This window comes from Panthera onca, chromosome X, assembly GCF_046562875.1.
Source record: "Panthera onca isolate mPanOnc1 chromosome X, mPanOnc1 haplotype 2, whole genome shotgun sequence".
Taxonomy (NCBI): Eukaryota; Metazoa; Chordata; class Mammalia; order Carnivora; family Felidae; genus Panthera; species Panthera onca.
In genome coordinates this window covers 18039260-18064271 of record NC_138357.1, presented here as the reverse complement: position 1 = coordinate 18064271, position 25012 = coordinate 18039260, and the positions used below count along the sequence as shown (strand labels likewise).

Below are 25012 nucleotides of genomic sequence, written 5' to 3'. Positions count from 1 at the left end.
ACGAGGCAAGTCTCTAAGGCAGGAAACACTAACAGGATATCGTGGCAGAGAACATGGACGTGGCAGAGAACAAAAGAAACCCCAGGGGCAACGAAATCATCAGGAAAGCCAAAGTAAAGAGTGCAAAAAGCTGACAGCAGAGGAAGTCAGAAATGTAGATGCTGCATCTATAGAATGTACAACTTGTCAACTAAGAACTAGAAGGAAGACCCAAAAGGAAGACAGGGAGGAGAAATGCTGGGTCTTGTACCAGAAACAAGAGCAATGTACCAACTGAGAAGAAAGCCAAGCACTTCAAGGAGGTGCTGTTAATGGTGTTAAGTAAAGCGAAGAGCCTAAGTAGGAGAAGGAAAGAGGCCCCTGCCACTGGGCACTGGTGATTTTTGCAAGAAGTTTTTTAATAGCATGGTGGTAGGAGCAGTGAGATCACAAACTGGTCGAGTAGCTGGCAAGAAATTGGGAAACAAGGAGCTGGAGGCAGCTGGGTGTAGATTAGGCTTTGTAGAAGCTCGGAGGGGTCAAGGGAAAACAAAGAGAGACGTAGGGAAAAAGACAAGTTTGTGTTCCAGATATTCAATGTGTGAGTCAGGAGAAGAAGGCAGGAGCGAAAAAGCCAGGGAGGAGGGGACTAGAGAGGAGACAACAGACCAAGCAAAGTGACAAGAGACAGAAAATCTAGGAACCATTGGAGAAAACATCACATGTGAAGGTAACGACATCTTAAGAGCAAGAAAGCTGACGTTTATACAAGATGACCGTCTGCCTTCACAGAGAAGGGTCAGCCACTGAAAGTGAAAGGTCTAGGAAGCTCGCAATTTTTAATTAGAATATTGCTTCGGAGAACAGTGCAGAGTAAGTGGCAGGCACCTTGGGCCCAACATGCCCAGAATTTATCTCCTGGCCCTTCAGATGACCAATTCCTTGAAATTTCCCTACTCATAATAAAGGCAGCGCTTTTCCCCTGGCCGCTAAGAAATAAAAGTTCAGTCCCCTGGAGTCCTCCTTCCCCTTGCGTTTACACCTAATCAGTTGTCAGATCCTGCACAGACACCTCCTGCAGATCTTGCGTCGCTCCTTTCCATTTCATTCAACACCTTGCTTTTTGCAGGTCAATCCGAGAGGTGGGTAAGCGTATTAAGATTTATAGAGGACACTGTGATTGAACACACGTGGTATAACCCATCCGATGACCGAAGTACCCGAAGGGTGCTCCGGAAGGCATCCCAAACCAGGAAGCTCAAAAGGAGAAGGGGATGGAGGGAAGGACAACGTAAGGATCCACAAAGAGAAGTGAACCAACGTGGCCCCTTCAGCGAAATAGGCATTTTAGTGCAGCCAGAGCAAAACGTATCTGTCAGGGAGTAGGGAGAGAGGAATCAAGACAGAGTTGATAAGAATTTTCACATCTTAGAAAAGAGCAAAGTCAAGTGTACAGAGGCAAATTCATTTTCCCTTCTTTGCTATACTACTGATATCGGGAGCATGGCTGTGTAACAAGCAGAAACATTTCTCATCTACAGGGCGAAATGAAGCCGTTCTATTTTCCAGTATCCTCGGGGAAGAAGGTGAGGTGAATCAAACCTCCAGACAGCTAACATTTCCCCCTTTTAAGTATTTCTAGCCACTTCAGCTGGAAATCTTCCTTAAAAGTGTATTTTATTTCTCCTTTCTTAAACAGATTTTACCAACCAGAATGGCCTTGACCTATCTCTATTCTAATCCCAGCTCTGCCACTTAGCAATTGTGTGATTCTGAGCAAGTCATTTCTATCAGCTGAGTCTTAGCTGCTGCCTCTTTGAACTGGTAAGGACATCTTTGGCCCTGCCTACTTCGCAGGGGGTGGCTATGAGGATTAGAAATGTGAAAGGACTCGGTAACATGTAGAATACCATGAAGGCACAGGGTATGGTACACTACAATTTGAAAAAAGGTTAGTGACCCAGGTATCCTTAAGAACATCAAGTATTTTACAGTTCAGTGCCAGTGAGACCCTCAGGGACCATTAACAGGCTCTTAGCCCTTATGCTAAGCCACAGACTGCGTTGTTAAAAACCGGTCTGCTTTTCAGTTTTCCCCTCTCCTCCTCTGCTAGCAGCTATTAGTATACCTTAAGCCCGAATGCACCTCTTTTGATTTGCTGCTTCTCACACACTACTGAGTTGGAAGCTTATTATGATTGTGCATAATTTTAGATGATTTGGAGGTCAGAGGCTCTCCTGTAAACAAACTGATGAACCTTTGTGCACAGACTATGGAAATCTAGTGCGGCCATTCAGAGGTCTGTTTGCTTACATCTCAGATGTCTTTCAGAGTGATGCAGCTACTGGCTAAGTGGGCTCCACATGTGAAGTGCTACTATATTAAAAACCTCATCATAATCTCTCCCAATGCGTCCAACTAATAGGGTGACCCCTGACAGCTCAGGCTATTTAGAACAGTCACAATTAGCAACTCTACCGAGAATATAAATACACGCATTTTAAAGGAGATTTCACTTTGGATACATAGCACTGTCCAACAGGTAAGTGTCAGAAATACTCGGCTAATGTCTAAACAATTTTTTGCTTCCTGGGATAAATAAAGACCATTTTTCTCAGCTATATTTAGAAGTTAATCCTGACTTCCCTCATAACCATCATGCAAGCAGTGACAAAAAAAACAACGAACAATTTTTAAAAACACAAAGTCCCACAGCCAAGAAAAAAGTCTTAAGCAGATCTCTGTTTTGCACCAAAAGCTGACAAGGGCCACAGCATGAGCAAGATAGGTAAAATTATTTTTTTTCTTTAGTGAACGATGGTACATAGCACATCATCTTAAGAACGAACTACGTCTGGAAGTATTTTCCCCAATCCATACCACTAAAAATACTTACTTCTATACTTACCAGGGTATGACGGCTCATAATCGTTGTACTATTCCTCCGAGTTCTAAATGTGTAAGGTTGAAAAACCTGAGAAAGATCACTAAAAAATAAAAATAAAATGATTAATGTCTTTTCCTTTAAGACATCCTTCAACTGTATTAACGCCCACTCTCCAGTTAACAATGAATCTTCGATGGCTCCTCACTCCAAACAATGAATAAACTCCTCACCGGCCTTCCTAGTGGCTTGCTGTGGATCACAGGTCTACCCAGATACTGATCTCCTCAGTGCTTGGGGGGCAGCTAGGAGAGGTATGGGGCGGAGCTCCAGACTGGTTGCTTCCAGCTGCCTCTGGCCAGAGCCCACGCCCCCAAACCGGTTCCCACCAGACAAGAGCAGCCTCATCTGTTTACCCCAGAGCACCTAAACGTGTTGCTGCTTTCTGTGTGCGCCATGACGGTGAGAAGGGCCGGGCCCTGTTCTACAGTATGAGCCCAGTTAGCACCTCTCCCACTACTGCCCTAAATATGTTCTACCTTTGAACCCGCTGCGCAGCTAAATAAACGTACCTGGGGTTTTGTTCATGTTGTCTCTTCTGTCTCCCCCCCCCACCCCACCACCACCATCGGCCCAAATCCTTCCTCTTCTTGAGCACCCATTTCCATGCAGTGCCCTCTGTGAAGCCTCTCTTCAATACACAAACCTGACGCAATCATCCCTCCTTTGAGTCCAAAGAGCACAATGGGAAATGAGATTCTTCTTGAGATACCCACTTTACCTTTTATTAAAGAAAAGTGTGCGTGTGTCTCAAACTCCTTGGGCAGAGGTCTTTTGTTCATCTTTGCACAATCTCCCCGCACTGCCTAGCAGAGTGCCATGCCCATAATAAGAGGGCAAGAAGGATTTTCAGGGCTGAACTGAATTGGGTTCCAAGGGACCGCTGAAATCACCTAATCCAGCTCTCCTAAATTTTGAATGAGAAAACTGACACTCATGACCACAATCAGGGAGAAAATTGGGATGAGGCCTAGTCTCCTCACCCCTGCTTCTGTCACATCATGCTACCTTGCAAGTATTTACTTAGATCCTGATTCAAAAAACAGTGCATTATTTCTACAACAGTCTAAATGCAGGTCAGTGGGATGGCCCCGACCCCCTAGCAACTGCTTTTGCTTACCAGATTTTAAAAGACAACCCCAAAGACCAATTTATTCCTATAGTATCAAAAATAAATGTAGAGCGGAGGACGGCATTAGGAAAGCAAGGAGCCACTCCAACCTCCCCCCAGTTTCAAAATTTAGTAAAAGAAAATAAGTAAATCCATTTCCCCCCAAAATACAGATATTGTAATCAGTTTGACAGACAAGGATTACCTGTTTCTTTGCCTTCACTGTGCTTGATTAATGATTTTGGCTAATTCTACTCCCATCCCCTTTTTTGGACTAATTCCATTTCCACAGGGTCTCACAAATTAGCTCTCTACTAAGATGAATTGTCTTACTTCTAAGAGTGAAATGTAATAGGCTCAGGAGGTCTGCCAACCTCCTTCACCATCACAAAATTCTACCTGAAAATAGACCCTCTGGTGACTTATTCACATGACAATACAAGACCCTACCACTAAAATTCAAGGGTTGATTGTTCCCATTGTTTTCTAAAACATTGTTTTCTTTAACTGATCTAAGCTACAGGACACCCTTTTTTTTTTTTTATTCACTGGAATGCATTTCAGGCAGTTTTGGGATCTGAAAACATTAGGACAAATCCGAATCACTTAATGTGACATGAACACGCCACTTGAGTACAAGTTATTAGATAAATTGTGATTTATTAAAGTAAATGCTCTGTTAATGCCAGGGTTCCTAAACCGAGCTTAGAAATAGCAGCTCTTAGAGACAGGTGTCAAGTTGCAAGTCTAGTTCCAGGGGCTTCAGTCTGACATTCAGTGGTGTAAATTAGGCAGGGTAAGCAACCTGTTAGAAGAGCCAGAAGCTCCTTGTAGTTCCTTTCAGAGTGAGCCAACAGAGCCCCAGGTAAAGAGGGCCTCATTTTCCCCCACGCTTCCCAGAGTTTGGGGTCAAACTTTCACTCCACCTTGGGACCCAAGTCACTGTCAAGCAAACAAGCCCCCCCCCCCCCCCCCAGTTTGGAGAACCCAAATGAGCTCCAAGTCTCACTTTAGGGAAGCAAGATTGCTTGCAGGGAATAGAGGAGACCCTGAACCCCCTATTCATCGTCCCCCACCCCGCTCACCTGAGCCCGTGGATCAGGGGAGCGCTGCTGGATCTCCTCAGGGCGCCCCCATCAGATGTGTCAGGCTCAAAGTCCAGCTCCATTTTCTCCTGAGCCATGTCGGAGACTTGCAGGCAGGCACAGCGGGCAGTGCTCAGCTCCTGGTGCTTAGCTATGGACTCCCAAGACTCTCACTGCAGGACTGAGCTGCTGGGGACTGGCAGCTGGGGGCGGGGGCTAAGGGGCGGAGGCTTGGGGGCGGGGGCTGGGGCGGAGAAAAGCAGGAGAGGAGGAGGAGGAGGAGGGAAGGAGGATGAGGATGAGGAAGGGAGGCTGATAGTGAGTGAGGGGAGGAGGAAGGGGAGACGGTAGCGAGAGGAGGTGGTGGTGGAGGGTGACAGAATAAGGGGAAGACGATGGAGAAAAGAGAGGGATGGAGGGAAAAGAGCAAGAGGAAGGGAAAGGGGATAGATGGAAAAACAGGAAAACAGAGTACAAGGAGGACAGAATCGGGAAAGGAAGATGGGGAAAGGACGAGGACGGAAGGGAAGGAGGGCAGGGTGGAGGAAAAAGAGCACGAGAGAGGGAAAGGAAAAGACGAAGTATGGGGAAGAGGAGAAGGAGGCGGACAGAGGGAGAAGAGGAGGGGGAGGAAACTAGGCAGCGGCGAAACTCATGTTGCTATCTTTCGGCCGACGACCTCAAGTGGGGCCGGGCTACAGACACCGCAGCTGCCCGGGCAGTGCTAACACCACCGTAAAGCTGACAGTCGAGCAGGGCCTGGCCGGGCGGCCTCGACGGCTCCAGCTCCCCATGCTCGGGGACCCGGTCCAGCCCCCCATGCTCTGGGACCCGGTCCTAGGGGCTCCTCAGCCCTGCGAGGGGTGCTTATCCCCTCCCTACCCCCCCTCCCCTCCTGGAGGACAGGTGGGGGGTTCGGCCCCTCAGCCGCCGCCGCGGTGCCTCCTCTTCCTCTCTTGGGTTCTGATGGCCCGGGGGGAACCCCTTGGGGCCAAGACCAAAATCTACAACCTGCCGCCTCTTCCGCCTCCCACGCTTCAGAAGCGGGAACCTCCACCGGGCCAAGTCTTCCGCGTCCGGGCACCTATCGGGTCCTGCGCACGCGCCCGGCGGCAGCGCCAATGAGCCCGCGGGCACGGAGCATGCGTGGGAGCCCCGCCCCGCAAACCTCCTCCAAAGTGGGAGGAGCGTTTCCAGGGGGCCCGGCGCCTTCCTCTATGGCATTGGCCCGGGGACCCTGGCGCCCGATTTTGAAAAGAACCAATAGTTTGGAGACACTGGAGCATCATCTTTCAGGAGGAGTTTGGGCCAATATTCGAGGGAAATGGAAACTTGTGGTTTTCACGTTTTTTCGCTCCCAGTTTGTTTGCTCTGACCTCTGTGATCCCTGCTCGTTTCTTAAATCCCTTGATTTTGTTGGCCTTTGGAGGGGCTGATTTCTTTTTCAGATCATCCATTTGGTTGCACTAGACAAAACGGAAGTGAAAAAATAATGAAAGTTCATATGGCGAGTGGCAAGGAGTCATCTCCATTTTGCAAGGCTTCAACGATGTTAAGAAAAGTCCTGAAGAACAAGTAGCAGACCCAGAATTTTTTTTTTCTTTCTAGGATTTATGGAGACCCTAACAATAGCCATTCGGCACGTGTGAGGCCTGGAATTATTTTATTTAACAAACACCTACATAGCAGTTACTGTGCTAGGTCCAATAATAAGAGCTTTAGAAATATTAACTCATGTAATCCTCACTACTTGAATGACCCTAGGATAAAGATGGCATTGTATTGTGTTAATCATACATACAAAGAGGGGCGCCTGGGTGGCGCAGTCGGTTAAGCGTCCGACTTCAGCCAGGTCACGATCTCGCGGTCTGTGAGTTCGAGCCCCGCGTCAGGCTCTGGGCTGACGGCTCGGAGCCTGGAGCCTGTTTCCGATTCTGTGTCTCCCTCTCTCTCTGCCCCTCCCCCGTTCATGCTCTGTCTCTCTCTGTCCCAAAAATAAATAAAAAAAAAAAAATCATACATACAAAGAAATATAGGAAATTTGCTAGTTGGGAAATTGGTTTCAAAATTTAGCAAAACTACTTTTACCTGACTCTTCAATTTAGTTATCCCATATTAAACCTGCCAAGCTCAATCATTTTATTCCTCAATGTTAATATTTGCTCCTTGTAATACAGAGTTTCTAAAGCTCTTTTGGAAAGTTTCCTTTAGATTGCCTACATCTTCCTGCCAACTGGATTAGAAACTCTGTTTTTGATCAATTTATTTATCTCTTTTTATCTCAAGGTCATAGCAACTCCATCATCTGCTCAAAAAAAAAAAAAAAAGTACATTCTCGGGTTCACAAAAGCTACTGAACAGTCATTCGCTGACCACATGCAGAGTCCCTAACTCTGAGGAGTCCAACAATTTAGTAGAATTGCTAACGTTCAGAAGCTTAACGATTAGGAGAAACTTAAGGACATGTGAGGATATGGATGCTACCTTGGCCATCATTTCAAGGTTCAATTCACATATTCCTGCCTACCTAGTTTCTTTCACTTCATGGAAATCTTTTGGGAGATTTGGGGTGTTTGTAACCTGTGGCCTTGGACTCAACTTTTCTCTGACTTACCCTTATGATAACTAAGGGTTAAGCAGTTGCTTAAAAGTTGCCATAACAACTGGTAAACTAGACAACTGATTATCACATATTTGTGGGTCACCTTTTATAATGAAGAGGCCTGGTACAGATGGCAGCAGACTGGGACACTCAAAGACAGGAGTAGCATAAGTGGCAAGGTATAGATCTAAGCAAAATGGCAATCTGAGATCATGGCATATTGCTATGGAACAGCAGGAGCTGATCATGAAACACAGCTAGGTTGGTATAATCATGTATAAAAATGGGAATAAGTAAAAATAATTTCTTCAAATATTGTGTTTGCCACTATAGTATACAGAATTGTTTTTGTACTACTCGTTCCTTTTGACATTCTAACTTATGCATGTACTATGGGTTCCTGGCATTTAGCTACACTTTAGTTAGAGAGTTCCTCCTCTTTGGTAATAGCTGAAAACTTCCTGCCATCTTGGGTACGTATTTGTTTCATATTACTACCCCTTTTCTTGCAAGTCTCTTGGTTGCTCTTTCCTTGTCATGTTATAATCTATTGTCTTAGTGTTATTGTACTTCGATTTTTAAAAATTAGATATCTGTAATGCTTAGGCATGATGATATTGTCTGTTCATTCAAAATATATCTATTAAACTTTATTACTTGCCACGAATATCAACAAACTCTTTGAAAAGTAAAATGAGCAGCAGAGTGGGAGTAAGATCTAGTTCTTTTCTCATGTACTCCCTCTCTATTTTTCTGCTATTCAATTTGGCTTTGACCCCATTCTGTATTTAACCACAGCCTTTGACATCCACCCTGACTTACTCAGCTTTAACTACCATCTTTCGTAAATTTTCCAGGTACCCTGGGAACTTTAACAGTGGCTTTCAGGAGACCTTGGTACCAGCTCAGATTCTACTGCTACCTAATTATGTGCCATTAATCTCTCTGGAATTTTATCGACTGTAAAATAGAAGTAACTTGCCTTCTTTACAAGATGGCTGTGAATGGCAGGTTATTTAAACTTGCATTTATTCATAAAATAATTTAAAAAGATTTATCAAGTGTTTATGAGTACAGAAATAGTATCCAGAGAAATATCCAGACGCACCTCATCTGTCTTTTCACTTAAATAGAACGGCAGAGGACTCTTGGCTTTGCCACTTAGCAGTTGTCACTTGAGTAACTCCTCTGGGCTTCAGTTTCCTCCTTTGAAAAATGGGCATTGTGATAGTGCCTACCTCACAGAATTACTGTAAGCATTAAATGCAATCACATATTTAAAGTGCTTATGGGGCGCCTGGGTGGCTCAGTCAGTTAAGGCTCCAACTCTTGATTTTGCCCAGATCATGATCTCACAGTTCATGGGATTGAGCCCTGCGTTTGTCAGCACAGAGCCTGCTTGGGATTCTCTCTCCCTCTGTCTCTGCTCCTCCCCCACATGCACATGCTTGCACTCTCTCTCTCAGAATGGATAAAAAAATTTTTAATAAGTGCTTAGGACAGTACCTGGCATATAATTAAGTGCGTAAAAAAATGGTAGCTATTGTTAACCTGTCTTACGTCAGGAGACTCCAAATCATCCTCATGTCTGGTAATATAATTAAGTTTTTCTTATTCTGTTCTCAGAATGAATGAAGAATGATTATGATCGTTCATGTCATTAACTTGTCATGAACTGTTTCAAGATAATCCCATTACATTCACCAGTAATTAGCTGAGCAGGGTTCATGATTGAACCAATTGAGACAAGTATATGAAGACATTTTTTAAACTCTGAAGTGCTATACCATGTAGTGACTATTTTAATTAATAACTATCATTTCAGTAGTTTCACTTGCCTTCTCTGCCAGTTCTCTATACGGTTCTTAAAAGGTATGGTTTTACAAAATTATTAGCATGGAGTTACGATTTCAGTATTCCGTGGCTCATTAAACTGGTGAAAAATTCTAAAAGAGCACTTCTTAAAATGTTTGAGCCATGACAGCGTTATTAAATGGAAACACTGATTTGGATGAATATTAAATTCTGAGACATTTGTTCTGAGCAAACAAGCTTCTCTACTTTAACTCAAATCATTTTCTTATATGTATAGCTTTGAGAAGATAAATGGTATTTAGTGTAAAAATATACACTTATGATTACGGTAAAAAAACAAAAACAATGAAACCACATGGAAAACAGTGATTTGTCTGCACAGTTGATTCAATTGGATTAGCGCCCTACCAGGACACTTTGGCCCCCTCCCTGTTTTTATATTATTTTTGCTTCCCTTCCCTTATGTTCTCTTATGTTTTGCCTACCAGGACACTTTGGGAGCAGGTGGCAGGTCTTGGGTTGTTCCCCCCCCCCCCCAGACGTATTGCATTATTTTAAAACTACAAATGTGTAGTGTTGGCTATAACAGGACAGAGGTAACAAGCTTGTAGGTCTCAATTATAAGGGGATAATTGGCTAATCAAATCTGAGAAAACAATATTATTTTAGACACAGCAGAAAAGACGGCGCTCCCGTACCCCTTACTCCTCCCCACCCTTTCTTTCCTAAATAACGGTCAGCGAAACCATCCCGCGGTTCACATGGGAGCGGAGGAACAACCACGGTGAATCACCCCTAGGAAGAGAGAAGAGAGAACCCGGCTAAGGGTAAAAAAAGCGGCTCTGACTGCGCGTGCGCCCCCCCGCCCCCGCAAGGCTGGCGAAAGCGCCCTCATTAACCTTCATTGCTTGCGTAATAAGTGTGCGTCGGCGGGCCGCGCGTCCGGCGCATGTGCGGAGGGGCGGCACCCAACTGATTCTCGGAGGCGACAGGTTGTAGTTTTTGCTTGGGCCGGAAAGGGTCCCCTGGGGTTTCCTTGGCCGAGGGAAATAAGGGCGAACAGTTGTGGAGGTGACTAAGATAAATTCCCCACTTTCATTATAGACTTGGAGGTGGAGTATCTTCTCAGCGTTAGGGACCCGGAGCTTGTGGGGGGTCCGAGGGTCCGAGCCAGTCTTGCCACGCTTTGTGCCCACTGGTATTAGGGATGGTAGGGCTGCAAAGGTGAGCACTGGTCTAAAGGTGGTGCTTCCTCTCTTTTTCCCCTTTTCCTCCCTCCCTGCTCTCCTCAACCAGTTGACTTGTCCTTATGTGAATGGGAGCCAGAAAACCTTGCGAAGTTCGGACCAAGCAGTAGCTTCTTCCTCGACGTGGACATGGCACAAGAGAAAATGGACCTAGACTCGGAGCTGCTGCCGAGTTCAGCCACAACAGACGACTCGCTGAAACGATCCAACAGCGCCCCTTTGATCAGTGGGCTTGGGTGAGCAGGCTTGAGATAGCAGGGGGTGGGTGGCAGGAGTTGGGGACAGTGACTTACGATAGCATTCCCATCCCTTTCTTCATCGAGCTTCTGCAGCTATCTCCCGTGTTCCTGTTGTCTGGAGATCTCACACTCAGCCTTGGGGAGGAGTGGGTTGGGCTGGCCGAAGGGAGAGCGCACACCTACCCTGAGGTTGACACACGTGAACCTGAACGTGCTCTTCTGACAGTCCACAGGGACCCAAAAGCAGCAACCTATTGGTGTGGAGCAGGACTTTTTCTAACTTCACCCCATCTCTTACCCACTCCTTTGAAGAAACTGAGTGTTCCCCACCCTTTGCCTCCAGATCTTCTGTAATGACTAATTTTTTGTCATTCTCTCAGCTGCTTTGTCACCTCTGACCTTCACCTCCAGCCATCATAAAAGGTTGCCAAGCAACTAAGCTTGGACCTTTTTTTACACCTAGTTTTTATTTGAACAAAAAGTTTAGGTACCAGAGAAACTTGATCTCCTAAATGTTGCATCCTCAATGGCCGGTACTGCCCCCAACTTCGTTCTTGGGGGGAGGGTGGTGAAAAACATCTTGCCTTTTTATGTACAAACCACAGCTATACATACAAAAATTTTGTGTGAATTTTCAAGAGGGAGTAATTGGAGGGAAAATGTAAAAAAAAAAAAAAAAAAGGGCTCCTTAGAGGGGCGCCCGAGTGGCTCAGTCGGTTAAGCATCCGAATCTTGATTTCATCTCAGGTCATGATCTCATGGAGCCTGCTTAAGATTCTCTCTCTCCCTTTCCCTCTGCCCCTACCCTCTCTAAAAAAAGGGGGAGGGAAGACACCTTTGAGGACTGATAATGGAAAACATAAGATTTAGAAACACTGTCCTGATGGTTAACTGTTTTTCCTGCACATATCCACTATCTGGCATGGCACAAGCTTATAATTTCTTAAAATAGGGTTTGAAAGTGAGATCTTGGATCTCACATCATAGTATCATAAAGTTTTATCAGTATTGTAAAAATGTTTGAAAAATTCATTCACTTCCTGTGTTAGTAACTTTGTTCCTCGTTTTTGCTAGCATCATACTAATTGATAGGTATAAATCACAACAGTTAGAAGTGAACTCAGAGACCAGATATACCCTCCTTATTTAATGTATGAGGAAACCGAGGCCCATAAGTCTCTAAAATGACGTAGTAGGGCCAGTACTAGGAACCTGTGTCTCCTGACTCCTAAGCTAGTGTTTTGTCCACTACTAATCAACTTCTAAGCTCATTAACTAACCAAATACAGCTTTCTGGTCATTTGAGGCAAAGGAGAATATACTGTTCCAAAAGGAAATGCAAACTAAGATTAATCAAAAAAATAATGCATTATCTTTTTTAATAGGCAGATAGAAAAATAAAGGGGAGGCAGCTGTGCATGTTGAGCTGAAAACGAGAACATTCTATAAATTCAGGATAGACCCTAATCCTATTGTATGAAAAAATGAATTGCTGTGGACCCACTCTGCTAGAAGAAAGCACTTGAGGAGAATGTTGGTTTTACTGGAAGCCTTTATGAAATGAAAAACAAGTTGCAAGCAGTCCTAGAAACAAGGAGAGTGATCGCAGTTATCCCTTCATGCTTTGTTTTGTTCTGCGAAGGATTTAAAGTTTTTATTTTTATCATATTAGAGCATGCTTACAGTGTCAAATTCTGTAGCTTAAGCTCCTGATGCATGAAGCGAAATTGGTACAGAAAGGTGAGAATCAGTTTACCTATTTATCTACGAGGAGTTAAAGATAAAGAAACCACAAGGTGGACCAAGTCCAGGGACTCTCATGTGTCATAAAGAAGTAACCCGAAGATGATATGTGACATGCCTGATGTCAGGGAACTTGGCCAAATGATCTCCTGAGGGCAGATTTTGTGCTGTTATGGCCAGTTTAGAGCATGGTCAGGAAAGTGACACGGCAGGGAAAACAATTTGGAGTAGAATTACACTAGAATTCAAGTTCACCTCCATTCTGTTTGGTTGTATATGTACACTGCTCACTTCCCTCGCTTTCTCACTAAATTGAGCTTCTAATACTTGTTGTCTTGCCTCTTTCACTGCTCATTAAATATTGTTGCACTTCTTTCAAGTAATTTTCCAATTTTGCTTGATGCTTCCTGTGTATGAACACAATCTCTTGCACCAGTATTCGCAGAATTTGTTCCTTAAATATTAACTCTTTAATATAAGAATTACTGGTTTTTTTTCAAAAAAGTTCCTGCACTGTTTTGTGTACATCTCGTATTAATAAAAATACTGATGTCAGGGGCGCCTGGGTGGCTCAGTAAAAATACTGAGCCTGGGTGGCTCAGTCGGTTGGGTGTCCAACTTTGGCTCAGGTCATGATCTCACCGTCCATGAGTTCGAACCCAGTGTCAGGCTCTGTTCTGACAGCTCAGAGCCTGGAGCCTGCTTCCCAGTCTGTGTCTCCTTCTCTCTCTGCCCCTCCCCTGCTTGCTCTCTGTCTCTCTCTGTCTCAAAAATGAATAAAAACATTAAAAAATTTTTTTAAAAATCAAAAATACTGTTGTCAAAACTTTTGAACCTCTTGGTTCTTTATACCCTTTAGCCATCTACTTGTCTGACTTCACTACTGGTGTCAATAACCTTATTTAAAGGTAGTTTTTTTTTTCCTTTTACTTCTCTGGCCCTTTGAGTATTAGTAAGTTCTGGGATTTCTGCCAGTGCCTTCCCCCTGTAAATACCTCTAGTCTGGCCCTGCATTTAAACTGTTTGAAAGTCAAACTACTACCTGTGGGCCAAATCCAGCCTGCCATTTGGTTTTGTAAATAAAGTTTTATTGGAACATAGCTATGCCCATTTGCCTACTTGTTGCCCATGGCCACTTTCCTACTACAATGACAGAGTAGCTGCCACAGAGATTGTATGTCCCACAAAGCCCAAAATATTTACTGTCTGGCCCTTTGCAGAAGAAATTTGCCAACTATCTGGCTTATTAAATTCGTACAAACCTGGAAAGACAATAGTGGCTGTAGTGAATGATTGCTTTGGGGATATAACTAGCATAAACATCTTGTAGCTTAGATATTTAGACAGAGCTGCTTATTGCTCATCTGATGTGGTGCATTGAACCTGTATCTAGTTATAGTGTCTTTACTTTAAGTTGTAGCACTTAACTCAGTTGTAGGTATCACCTAGGATTTTATGAATTCATGTTGAGTGACTCCTACCTATTGAAATCTATGCTTCCTCAATGATTTCTTTCAGTTATAGTCGTATTAAAATTGAGTGACAAAAATTTAGGGGAGAATATAATTGCCAGCCTTAAGAATTACCCTCACATACAAGAGTGCAAATATGTAACCCATTAGTGTCCCTCCAGCTTTCTTGTGACTGCTAGAATATTTTCCTGTTCTCATAGAGAAAAATGATTGGAAAAGGAAGTAAACATTAGACCCATACCACATATCCCCTCATAAAATATTGAGTTACTACCTGTTATATACAAATTACTATGCTGCAAAGATGTATTACAACTCAGTAAGCTTTTAATTTAATAGGGAAAATAAATAATCAAAGGATTTAAATATATGATAGACTAAGATCTGTGCTTAGGGAGGGAAAGAAAGTGCTAGGGAGATGCAAAGAAGGGAGTGAGAAATGACAGTAGGATTGAGGGATAAGGAAAATGTTCTTGGAGACGAGGCATATGAGATGGATTCTGATGGATCGATAGGATACAGATGGGAAGAGGGGAGCTGGAGAGCTGGGACAGCATTCCAAGAATATGCTGAGCCTCGAGCCTGCTGAAGATTCTCTCTCTCTCTCTCTCTCTCTCTCTCTCTCTCTCTCTCTCTCTTTTTCTCTCTCAGTCTTCCTTTCTCCCTCTCTCCTTCTCTCCTCCATCCCTCTGCCCTTTGCACCTCTCCCCCACTCTCACGCAGGCTCAAAAAAAAAATGTCCTCTTGTAAGTGAAGTGATGGTGTTGGTAAATGGTGGGATTTAAAAAAAAAATTTTTAATGTTTATTCATTTTTGAGAGACAGAGCATGAAGCGGGGAGGGGCAGAGAGAGAGGGAGACACGGAATCCGAAGCAGGCTCCAGGCTCCAGGCTCCAAGCTGTCAGGACTGAGCTTGAACTCAGTGCTGGGCTTGAACTCACGAGCTGGGAGATCATGACCTGAACCGAAGTCAGACGCTTAACCTGCTGAGCCACCCAGGCGCCCCTGGGATTTTTTTTTTTTTTTTTTTTGATGACTTTACTTCACAACAGAAAGTTGGTAGCAACTGTACGTTTGTGCCAAGATTTTGTTTTGAAATCTTACTAGTTCATCACATCCAAAAGTCTAGAGCTAAAGTGTGGAGGGCTTTGAATGTTATAGTAATGAACGTAATTAAATTCAGCCCACGGTAATGAAGAGAATTACTGAATATTGTGAGCAGGAGAGCAAGCTGTCCTTCAGGAAGGTGACCTGGTAGTCTGTTAGGTAGATTGTGTCAGGGGCAAAACTGAGGTGAAGTGACAAATGAGACTATTGCAAAGTCCGCAGGAAAGTAAAAAGGCTTTGAATTGGTTTTTGGCAGGGAGCCTAAAAAGAATAAGATGGCCCTATGAGCAGCTACAGAGGCAAAACCTGAAAGACTTGGCACCCGAGTGGATATGGCAAAAATGAAGGAAATGTTACCAGTGACTTTTATCCTCCTTGGGGAAACCTGGGTGAAAGGTACACGGGAACCCTCTGTAGTCTAGCAACTTATTGTGAGTCTTCAACTGCTTCAAAATAAAAAGTTTTAAAAAAAGACATAAAGGGGCACCTGGGTGGCTCCGTCGGTTGAGCGTCCGACTTCGGCTCAGGTCATGATCTCACAGTCCGGGAGTTCGGGCCCCGCGTCGGGCTCTGTGCTGACAGCTCAGAGCCTGGAGCCTGCTTCGGATTCTGTGTCTCTCTCTCTCTGCCCCTCCCTTGCTCATGCTCTGTCCCTCTCTGTCTCAAAAATAAATAAAAACATTTTTAAAAATTAAAAAAAAAGACATAAAAAGGAGAAGATGTTTTCAGGGTCCCAAGCCCAAATAAGGCCGAGGCGCCATCGACGCAGAGAAAGACGAGCCCCATCTTCAGCAGGCAGCGGTTGCTTGGCTTCAGCCTGTGGTTGCCATGTGGGAACGTGGCCCGGTGTGGCCACGTCTTGCAGAGTTTTCGAGAGAAGCTAGAAATCCGGAATCTGGATTATTTGCGTGAACCCTCTTAATGTTTTGAGTGTGTGCAACTACGTTAAAAACATTTTCATCAAACAAAAGATATCTGTGAAAATCTCAGTTCTGTCGACCTCTACCGGTTATCCCTCTTGTTCGTGTGAAAGCTTCACAGTCGAGAGGGAGTTGGTATCGCACATGGTAGCTTCAGTCATAAATTTAAGTCAGTTACAGGTTTACACAGAAAATGATGCATTTCCAAGGCCACAATAAATTATACTTATTCTTGGTAGCATGACTAGAGGTAAAGTGGCATGCTTGAAAATTTCTTCCCTTACAGGGACACTTGTTTAGGCTCAGCCAACTAAGGCTGTGCGTGTGCACATGCACACATATTGCAATTTATCCACCTGCACAACTGGCTCCCCAAAGAAGCCATTTACGTTAATGGCATGGTTTCTTAAGTATCTGGAATCTTAATTCTTTAAAAAAAGTTTTGTAATGGATTTTAAATGTTTTCCTTTTTTTCATAGTGATAATTCACAGGTATTCCAAGCTGACACGTTAACAACTAGAAGAAATAGCACAACGCTTATGACCCAACAATGTCTGGTAAGAAAATGCTTGTAGCAGCCTCACTTGGCCAAGACTTGTGCAGTTGGTTTTAACTAGTGCTTCTCAAACTTGAGTGTGCATCTGGAAGGCTTATTAAAATAGACTACTGGCCCTCAACCCCAGAGTTTCTGATTCTGGAGATCTGGGGCGGGACCTGAGAATTTGTATTTCTAACAAGTTCCCAATTTGAGAAACAGCTCTAAACATCACTGAAGGAAAAATAAACACGGTGACTACAGTTATGATTGCTTTGCTGCAGCTGCAGCAGAGTTAACTTTTAAATCCCATGTGGATTTAACATTGAGATTTGTTCTTATGTATAAGACCATCTGGCTTCCAATTTTTAAAAGAATGTTCTAATTTTGAGAGGAAAATTTGCAGGCTCTCTTAAGAATAGTTTTTAGGCTTCTAGTTTGACTTTTATCTCACATTTATCTTGAATTGAAAATAAAGTTTGTTTTTCATGGTGTTAAAATGTAATCTCTAAATTATTACTCTCACTTAACTAATTATCCTATAAATGTAGGTAATAGCTTGTAGATCAGTAAACCAAAATGAACAAATGATTTACTAAATGAATCTCTTTATTGATGTGAAATTCATATAATATACAGTTAACTAATTGAAAAGTATTCAATTCAGGGGCATTTAGTGCATTTACAGTGTTGTTCAACTACCACTTCTCTCTGGTTTCAAAAAGCACACACTCTTATCTTGTTTTCCAGGTTGAAGGCTTTCAGTCTTTCATCACTGAGTATGATATTACCTATAGGTTTTGGTAAATGCCCTCTATCATGTTAGGGAGGTTCCTTTCTATTCCTATGTACTTGAGTATTTTTATCATCAAAGCATTGGATTGTTTCAAACGCTTTTCCTGCATCTATTGAAATAATCATGTGGTTTTTCCCCCCCTCTGTTCTTTTAACATGATGCGTTACATTGATTTTCTTTTATGGAACCACATTTGCATTCCTAGGATAAATCCCACTTGGTCTTGCTGTATGATCCTTTTAATGTACTATTGGATTTGGTTTGCTATTGTTGAGAATTTTTCCATTTGTATTCTTCATACGCAATGTTGGTCTGTAGTTTTCTTTTCTTGTAGTGTCTTTGCTGGCTTTGGTATCAGGGTAATGCTGATCTCATAGAATGTGTCAGGAAATGTTCCTCCTCTTCTATTTTTGGAAGAGTTTGAGTAGGATTGGTGTTGATTCTTCTTTAAATGTTTGGTAAAATTCACCAGTGAAGCTATATCTGACTTTTCTTTGTTGGGAGGGTTTTGAAACAGATTCTATCTCTGTACTTGTTTACGGATCTATTGAGGTTTCCTATTTTTTCTTGAGTTTGTTTGGTAATTTATGTGATTTTTATTTGTCCATTTCTTCTAGATTACCTAATTTGTTGACGTATAGTCGTTCATAGATTTCTCTTACGTGATTTTTTAGTGAAATGTTATAGCTTGGAACCCATTTTAAAATAATGCCTCCTGATCTTGCAACTGGGTATTTTCCTCTTTGTAGAATGGTGTCCAATATTATTTCCCCCAATGCACTAATATTATACCAGGAAAAAAATAGAATTGTTCGTTAAACAAATCTTCCTGCTTTTACTCATTCATTTATTTACTCATTCATTTAACAATATTTATTGACTGCTTGCTTCTCCATCAAAGCCCTCCCTACCTATTCACTCTTCTTTTCTACTTAGCCAAGCCAACAAATATTTTTAGGAACCTCCTATGTATTAAGCCCTGATCTAGTTGCCAGAGAGATCTAACCTAGTTTGAGGGGTTGAGGGAGGAAATGACCTCTCTTAGTTGAGATCTTACTGATGTGTAGGAGTTAGCTAGCTTGGGATATGGACTATAGGAGCAGACAGTACTCCAGGTAAAAAATGACACGTGTAAAAGCCTGGAAATGAAAAGGAGTATGGTGTGTAGAGAATTTGAAAGAAGTGCATTCTAGCTAAAGTGGAAATAAGGATGAAGTGGGGAGAGATGACATTGATTGGACACATAGATTAGTGCACAATCTCGTAGGGCCTTCCAAGTCGTGCTAAAGATTTTTCACTTTGTCCTTCTAAGGTCAATGTGAAGCCACTGAAGAATTCTAAGTCTGGGACTGACATGACCAGATTTGCATCTTTGAAAGACTACCCTGGCTGCAAAGCGGTAAGTAGATTGGAAGTGGGCAAAAGGAAATATAGGATGATCAGATAGGAGGCAGCTGCGGTGACCCTGGCTACTGCCATGGCCGTGAGCATGGAGGAGAGCAGGAGATTCGGGAGATATTTGAAAGGTAGACTCAATTGTTGATAAATTTGGTGGAGGGTGGGCAACGGTGGAGGCAAGGATGACTGCTAGGCCTCTGGCTTGGGCAGTTGATGGGTCGGTGGGGCCACAGAAGAAGGGAACATTGGCAGAAGAATGGATTTGGAGGGAAGACGAGTTTAGTGTTGGACATGTTAAATTTGAAGTTCTCTGGGATCTCTAAGTGAAGATGTTAGTTGTACTGATCTCAGTACCACTGAGTTTGAAGCTCAGTTTGAAGGAACGGTTTGAAGCCCAGGATAGAGATCTGAGCTAAAGACACATGTTTAGGCACCATCACTGGATCGTTAATTAAAGCTCTGGGAATGCATGCTATGACCTATGCAGAAAGTATAAAAGAAGAAAAGAGGCTACAGGAAACAGCTTTAAAGATCACCAGTAGTACCATGAAAAGACACGGAAAAGTATTAAGTTATATGCTATCGAGTGGCCAGAGAGCAAGTACTTAAGTAATACTTAAGTATTAAGTTATAAAGACTGAAGGATGTCCTTTGAGTTACCAAAATGGAGATTATTAATGAATTGCTTGTATTTGAAAGCAAATTCTATGGAGAGAGGGGTGGGGTGAAATGAAGCCAGATTGGATTGGGTTGAAGAATGACTGAGAAGAAAAGACTTACAAATGGCATCGTATATACTAGCTTGGTTATTCGGGTACACGTTACCCTTTCTATGTGCTAATTTCCTCATCTGTAAAATGGGAATGTAACCGTATCTGCCTCATAGGTTTGTTGAAGTGAGTACATTAATCAGTGTGAAATATATCCATAAAACTGGAAGAAAAAGAGAAACAGCACGTAGCACAACAATGTGAATATACTTGACACCACTGAACTGGTACATTTACACACAGCTAAGATGGTAAATTTTATGTTATGTGTATTTTAACATAGTTTAAAGGGGGAAAATGCTCACAGCATGTAAAAAAAAAATCAGTGTAAAGCACTCAGCACAGCATTGACACATACTAAGTGCTCCACAAATATTATTAATTTTTTTAGTTTTATTAGTAATGGTACATATATAGAACAGACATGTACCTGGCATTTTTTTAAATGCATAATTTTCCTTTGGAATTCTAGGCTTTTAATTTGCATAACGTTCAGTTTAATATAATGTGTGTTTTAAAACAAACCATCTTATATAACAGGTTGTGTTTGGCACAACTGACGTCATTTACACTTACCTGATGACAGGAGTTTCAAGGCTTATTGGTTTCACTTGCTATAACAGCATGATGCATGAGGTTTTATTTTGTTCAAAGTCTGCACTTCATTATTATTGTGAGACTTATGTAGGTTTATACTTGCTTTCAGGATAGATAGGCCGAATTGTCTAGGAGAATGACAGATAGTTGGGATGCTTTTGGCAGAAGTAACAAAATCCAGTTAGAAGCAGCTTAAACTCTAAGGGAATTTATTATCTCCAATAACAAGAAGTCTTAAGGAAAGGAGCTTCCAGGGTTGGTTAATTCAGTGGCTCAGTGATGTCATCAGACACCCAGGTTCCTTCCGTCTTTCCACTCTGCTACCCTCAGCAGCCTCACTAAACTTTGTACCTAGTAATTAGACGTAGGGTTCAGAATCCTATGTATAGCATGAGCTTGCATGTATTTACAGATGTCGAGAAGGATATGTGTCAATCTATCAGTAGTTATTTCTGGAGCATGGAATTATAGGAAGACTATTAACTTACAGCATTTCTATACTATTTGCTTTTCACAAAGCATCAACAATACAGGTGTTTTCATTTCCTTTTTTTAAATTTTTTGTAATGTTTATTCATTTTTGAAAGAGAGAGACAGAGCACAAGCAGGGGTGGGGCGGAGAGAGAAGGGGACACAGAATCCGAAGCAGGCTCTAGGCTCCGAGCTGTCAGCACAGAGCCCGACACTGGGCTCGGACTCACGATCCGCGAGATCATGACCTGAGCCGAAGTTGGACGCTCAACCGACTGAGCCACCCAGGCGCCCCCAGGTGTTTTCATTTCTAGCTGATATATCACATCACAAATTAGAAACATCATTCTTGAAAAAATACATGTATTATTGAGTGATAACATGAATCATAAGTTTAAGGGTCCTACCCTATACTGGACTGTCCTTAAAATTGGCGTGGCAAGAACCTAGAGTAGCCAAGTTCATACAGACAGAAAGTAGAATGGTGGCTGCCAGGGGCTAGGAGGAGGGTGGAATGAAAAGTATTTAATGGGTATAGAGTTTCGCTTTTGCAAGATGAAAAGAGTTCTGGATACTGGTTGCACAACAATATGAATGTACTTAACACTATCGAACTGTAGATTTAAAAGTGGTTAAGATGGGAAGTTTTATGTGTATTTTATCACCATTAAAATTTCTCAGGGGCATCTGAGTGGCTCAGTCGGTTAAGCGTCCGACTTCGGCTCAGGTCAGGATCTCACAGTTCATGAGTTCGAGCCCCACGTCGGGCTCTGTGCTGACAGCTCAGAGCCTGGAGCCCACTTCAGACAGGGCTGTGTCTCCCTCTGCCCCTCCGCTGCTTGCACTCTGTCTCTTGCATTGTCTCAAAAATAAATAAACATTTTTTAAAAATTAAAAAAAAATTTTTTCATGTATTTCAGTGAAGGTGAAAGTGTTTTAGGAAAAATTGCAGTGGTAGAAGGTATTGAAGAACAATGGGTGCCCTTTAACATGCAGATAAAGATGTATATTTCCAAACCTTGTAAAAATCTGCTGTCTCACAATTATTTTCTGAATTAAATGCCAATATTTTCCTCCCCACTCTCAGAAAATCACTCCACCCCACTTCTGATGATCAGAAACTTGAGGCCCTCTTTTTTTCTTTTAAAGTAGGCTCCACGCCTAGCATGGAGCCCGATCTGGGGCCCAAACTCACAACCCCAAGATCAAGACCCGAGCTGAGATCGAGTCAGATGCTTCACCAACTGAGCCACCCAGGTGCCCCCTGAGGCCTTCTTCTGACTGTGGGGACCATGCCGTCCCCCCAAATTATCCCTTCGCTGTATCTCCAGGGTTTGCATGCCTGTTCCCCACCCTTCCACTAGGAATTCACTTCCTGGCACCCCTGTTTAATTTGGTTTAGCTACATCTCCTCATCTCTACCCCCACCTTCTCAAAACAGAGCAGGAGAAATATTTCATCTTCCTCTTGGAAATGATTGTGCTTTTCTTGAGCAGTTTGTCCATTTTAATGTCATGACTACTGATATTTGTCTGATTAGGGTTTGCTTTTCACATTGGCAACTACAAACTAAATTTAATTTATGGCCCACCCAGTAGTGAGTGTATAATACATTCCTGGCCCTGCTTTATGCTCGGTCTTGCTAGCCTGCATTCAATTCATGTTCAGAATCAGTCACTGCAGGAACTAGGCAGAGGCATTCGTAAACACAGCACACAACTCTTGTTCAGGATTTTTTAAGTGCTTTATCTCTAGTAACTACAGAAGGAAAATGGGTTAAGATTAGCAACTGTAGTCAAGTTAAAATTCTTTCCAAAGAATTTGATGTCTTTACAATATTAATTTTCTGTGGTTTCTCTTTTAAATGGAAATGAGCTTGATCTTTCTTATCGTAATTCCTTCACTGGAGGTAATGCTTGGGAATCAGCTTCACCCAGCACCCACCCCAATGCCCCTCCTCCTCCCCACCCCCATGACATCATTCCTTGGTGCTGATACTCTTGCTTCCTCCCAAGGACTTTTTCCCCCTAGAGTGTGAGAGAAAGGCACAATGAGAAATTGATACAAAAGATACCAGTGAGGTTTATTGAGATCTCAGGAAATGCTTTATTTCTATTTTAGTACCTTGTTTCGTGTAGTAAAATTATCTAAGGTAATTCCCTTGCAAACACCACCTGTAGTACTTAACCTGTGGGAGATTCTCTTCCAAAAGCCTTCTTTTCTCCATTTAATTTTCCATGTCATTCCTAAAAGAATCAGCCAAGTCCAGTCCACATTTTGTCCAGTGTAAGAACCTTCCTGTGGCTAATGATTCAAATCCTACCTTCCCGAGACATTCACACTACATTCCTGTTGATCTCCTCAGTTGCAGTCAGGCAGTCTTCTTAGGATTTCCTAGATAAAGTTTTCCAATATGAAATTCTTTTTTTTTTTTACAAATTTTATTTTTTTAAGTTTATTTATTTATTTTGAAAGAGAGAGCAAGTGTGCACAAGCAAGCAGGGGAGGGGCAGAGAGAGAGGGAGAGAATCCCAAGCAGGCTCTGCACTGTCAGCACAGAGCCCAATGCAGGGCTTGAACTCACAAAACAGAAGATCAAGGCCTGAGCCAAAACCAAAAGTCAGACACTTAACCGACCCAGCCACCCAGGCACCCCACAATGGGAAATTCTAGGCCTTTACCTGAAACTAACCAGTTTCTTCCCAACCCTTAGATATCAATTAAAAATAATCTCTTCCGGGAAGTCTTTCATAGTTCAGAACAGTTTGCCACACCATGCAATTCTCTTATTTTGTTTTTAATAATATGTCGTCATAATGCAGCTCAAGTACCGTAATTTCTTTATATAGAGCATATGTATATATTTACATTCAGCTTAGCGTGTTTTTCCAATTAGATTATAAATCTTATAAACCTGAGTGTTTCACATTTTATATTACCTTTCTGGGCATTTGAATGATGACAATATGAGAATCAGTAGCATGAATTAAATGTATTAAAATTCTGCTTGTTCAAAGTGTGTGTTGGGGGGGTGGGTGTGGGTGCGTGTGTGTATTTGATGGGGTTTTTTTAGGGGCAAACCTATACAGTTTTGGTGCATGTCACTGTATAACAGCTTCTCAGTGATCAATGCTAATAAAGGGAAGCATTGGGGGAGAATATCCAAAACTGTGGCTAAATCACAATATTTTCTGCTTGCTTTGGAGAGTCGATTATTTTCATAGTATTCTCTAAGAATGGGCATACAGTTTTTTTAAATTAGTAATCATATCTAATGTTGGAGAGAGAGGAGGAGATTGATGTTCTCATACACTGCTAGACAGTAAATCTGTATAAGCTTTCTGGAGGGCAGTTTGGCAGTGTGTATCAACAGCCTTGTGATCCAGAAATTCCATCTCTATGAATTTCTCCTAAAGAATTCATTAAGGATATGTGCAAAGATTAGCTTAAAGGTTATTATCACAACATTATTTATAAGAGTAAGCAAAAAAATGTGGCAACAGTATGCATGTCCAACAAAAGGGAATAGGTTAAATGAATGTGCCTTCATTATCTGAGTTTGAATCCCAGTTCTAGCAATTACTAGCTGTATGAACTTGAGCAAGTTGCCTAATTTCTCTGGCCCTCACTTTTCTCATCTTCTTTAAAATTTTTTTTTAACTTGATTTATTTTGAGAGAGAAATCAAGCAAGGGAGGAGCAGAGAGAGAGAGAGAGAGAGAGAGAGAGAGAATCCCAAGCAGGTTCCTCACCATCAGCATGGAGCCCGACGTGGGGCTTGAATCCATGAACCATGAGATCATGACCTGAGCCCAAACCAACAGTCGGGAGTTTAAACACCTGAGCCACCCAGGCACCCCTCACTTTTCTAATGTTTAAAATGGGGACAATATTGGGGTGCCTGGGTGGCTTAGTTGGTTAAGCGTCTGACTTTGGCTCAGGTCATGATCTGCCAGCTCGTGAGCTTGAGCCCCGCATCAGGCTCTGTGCTGACAGCTCAGAGCCTGGAGCCTGCTTCGGATTCTGTGTCTCCCTCTCTCTCTCTGCCCCTCCCTGACTTGTGCTCTGTCTCTCTGTCTCAAAAAATTAATACACATTAAAATTTTTAAAAATAAAACGGGGACAATAATAATGTCTACGTAAGGGGTTGTTGTGAGAATTGAGTGAAATAAGACATGCCT

At 42.5% G+C, this 25012-nt stretch overlaps 2 protein-coding genes across 17 annotated transcripts in view; one reads left to right on the top strand and one right to left on the bottom strand.

The window, feature by feature from the left end:
- PABIR2 (PABIR family member 2) overlaps positions 1-11546 on the bottom strand; it is a 208904-nt gene extending 197358 nt beyond the window's left edge. For 3 of the 7 annotated variants that reach the window (XM_081794063.1, XM_081794058.1, XM_081794062.1), the window contains exons 1-2: positions 5120-6226; positions 2888-2966 (exon numbers count right to left, since the gene is read on the bottom strand). In XM_081794063.1, coding sequence (XP_081650189.1) covers positions 2888-2966; positions 5120-5217 — 177 coding nt within the window. In that variant the 5' untranslated portion in view covers positions 5218-6226. Of the gene's footprint in view, positions 1-2887; positions 2967-5119; positions 6228-11076 lie in introns of those variants that run through there. The other 4 variants (XM_081794057.1, XM_081794061.1, XM_081794060.1 and 1 more) reach the window with 3 other exon arrangements.
- LOC145714515 (P2R1A-PPP2R2A-interacting phosphatase regulator 1-like) overlaps positions 10445-25012 on the top strand; it is a 110968-nt gene continuing 96400 nt past the window's right edge. For 5 of the 10 annotated variants that reach the window (XM_081794052.1, XM_081794053.1, XM_081794051.1 and 2 more), the window contains exons 1-4: positions 10446-10528; positions 10833-11019; positions 16744-16822; positions 18909-18995. In XM_081794052.1, coding sequence (XP_081650178.1) covers positions 10913-11019; positions 16744-16822; positions 18909-18995 — 273 coding nt within the window. In that variant the 5' untranslated portion in view covers positions 10446-10528; positions 10833-10912. The other 5 variants (XR_014136871.1, XM_081794054.1, XM_081794048.1 and 2 more) reach the window with 3 other exon arrangements.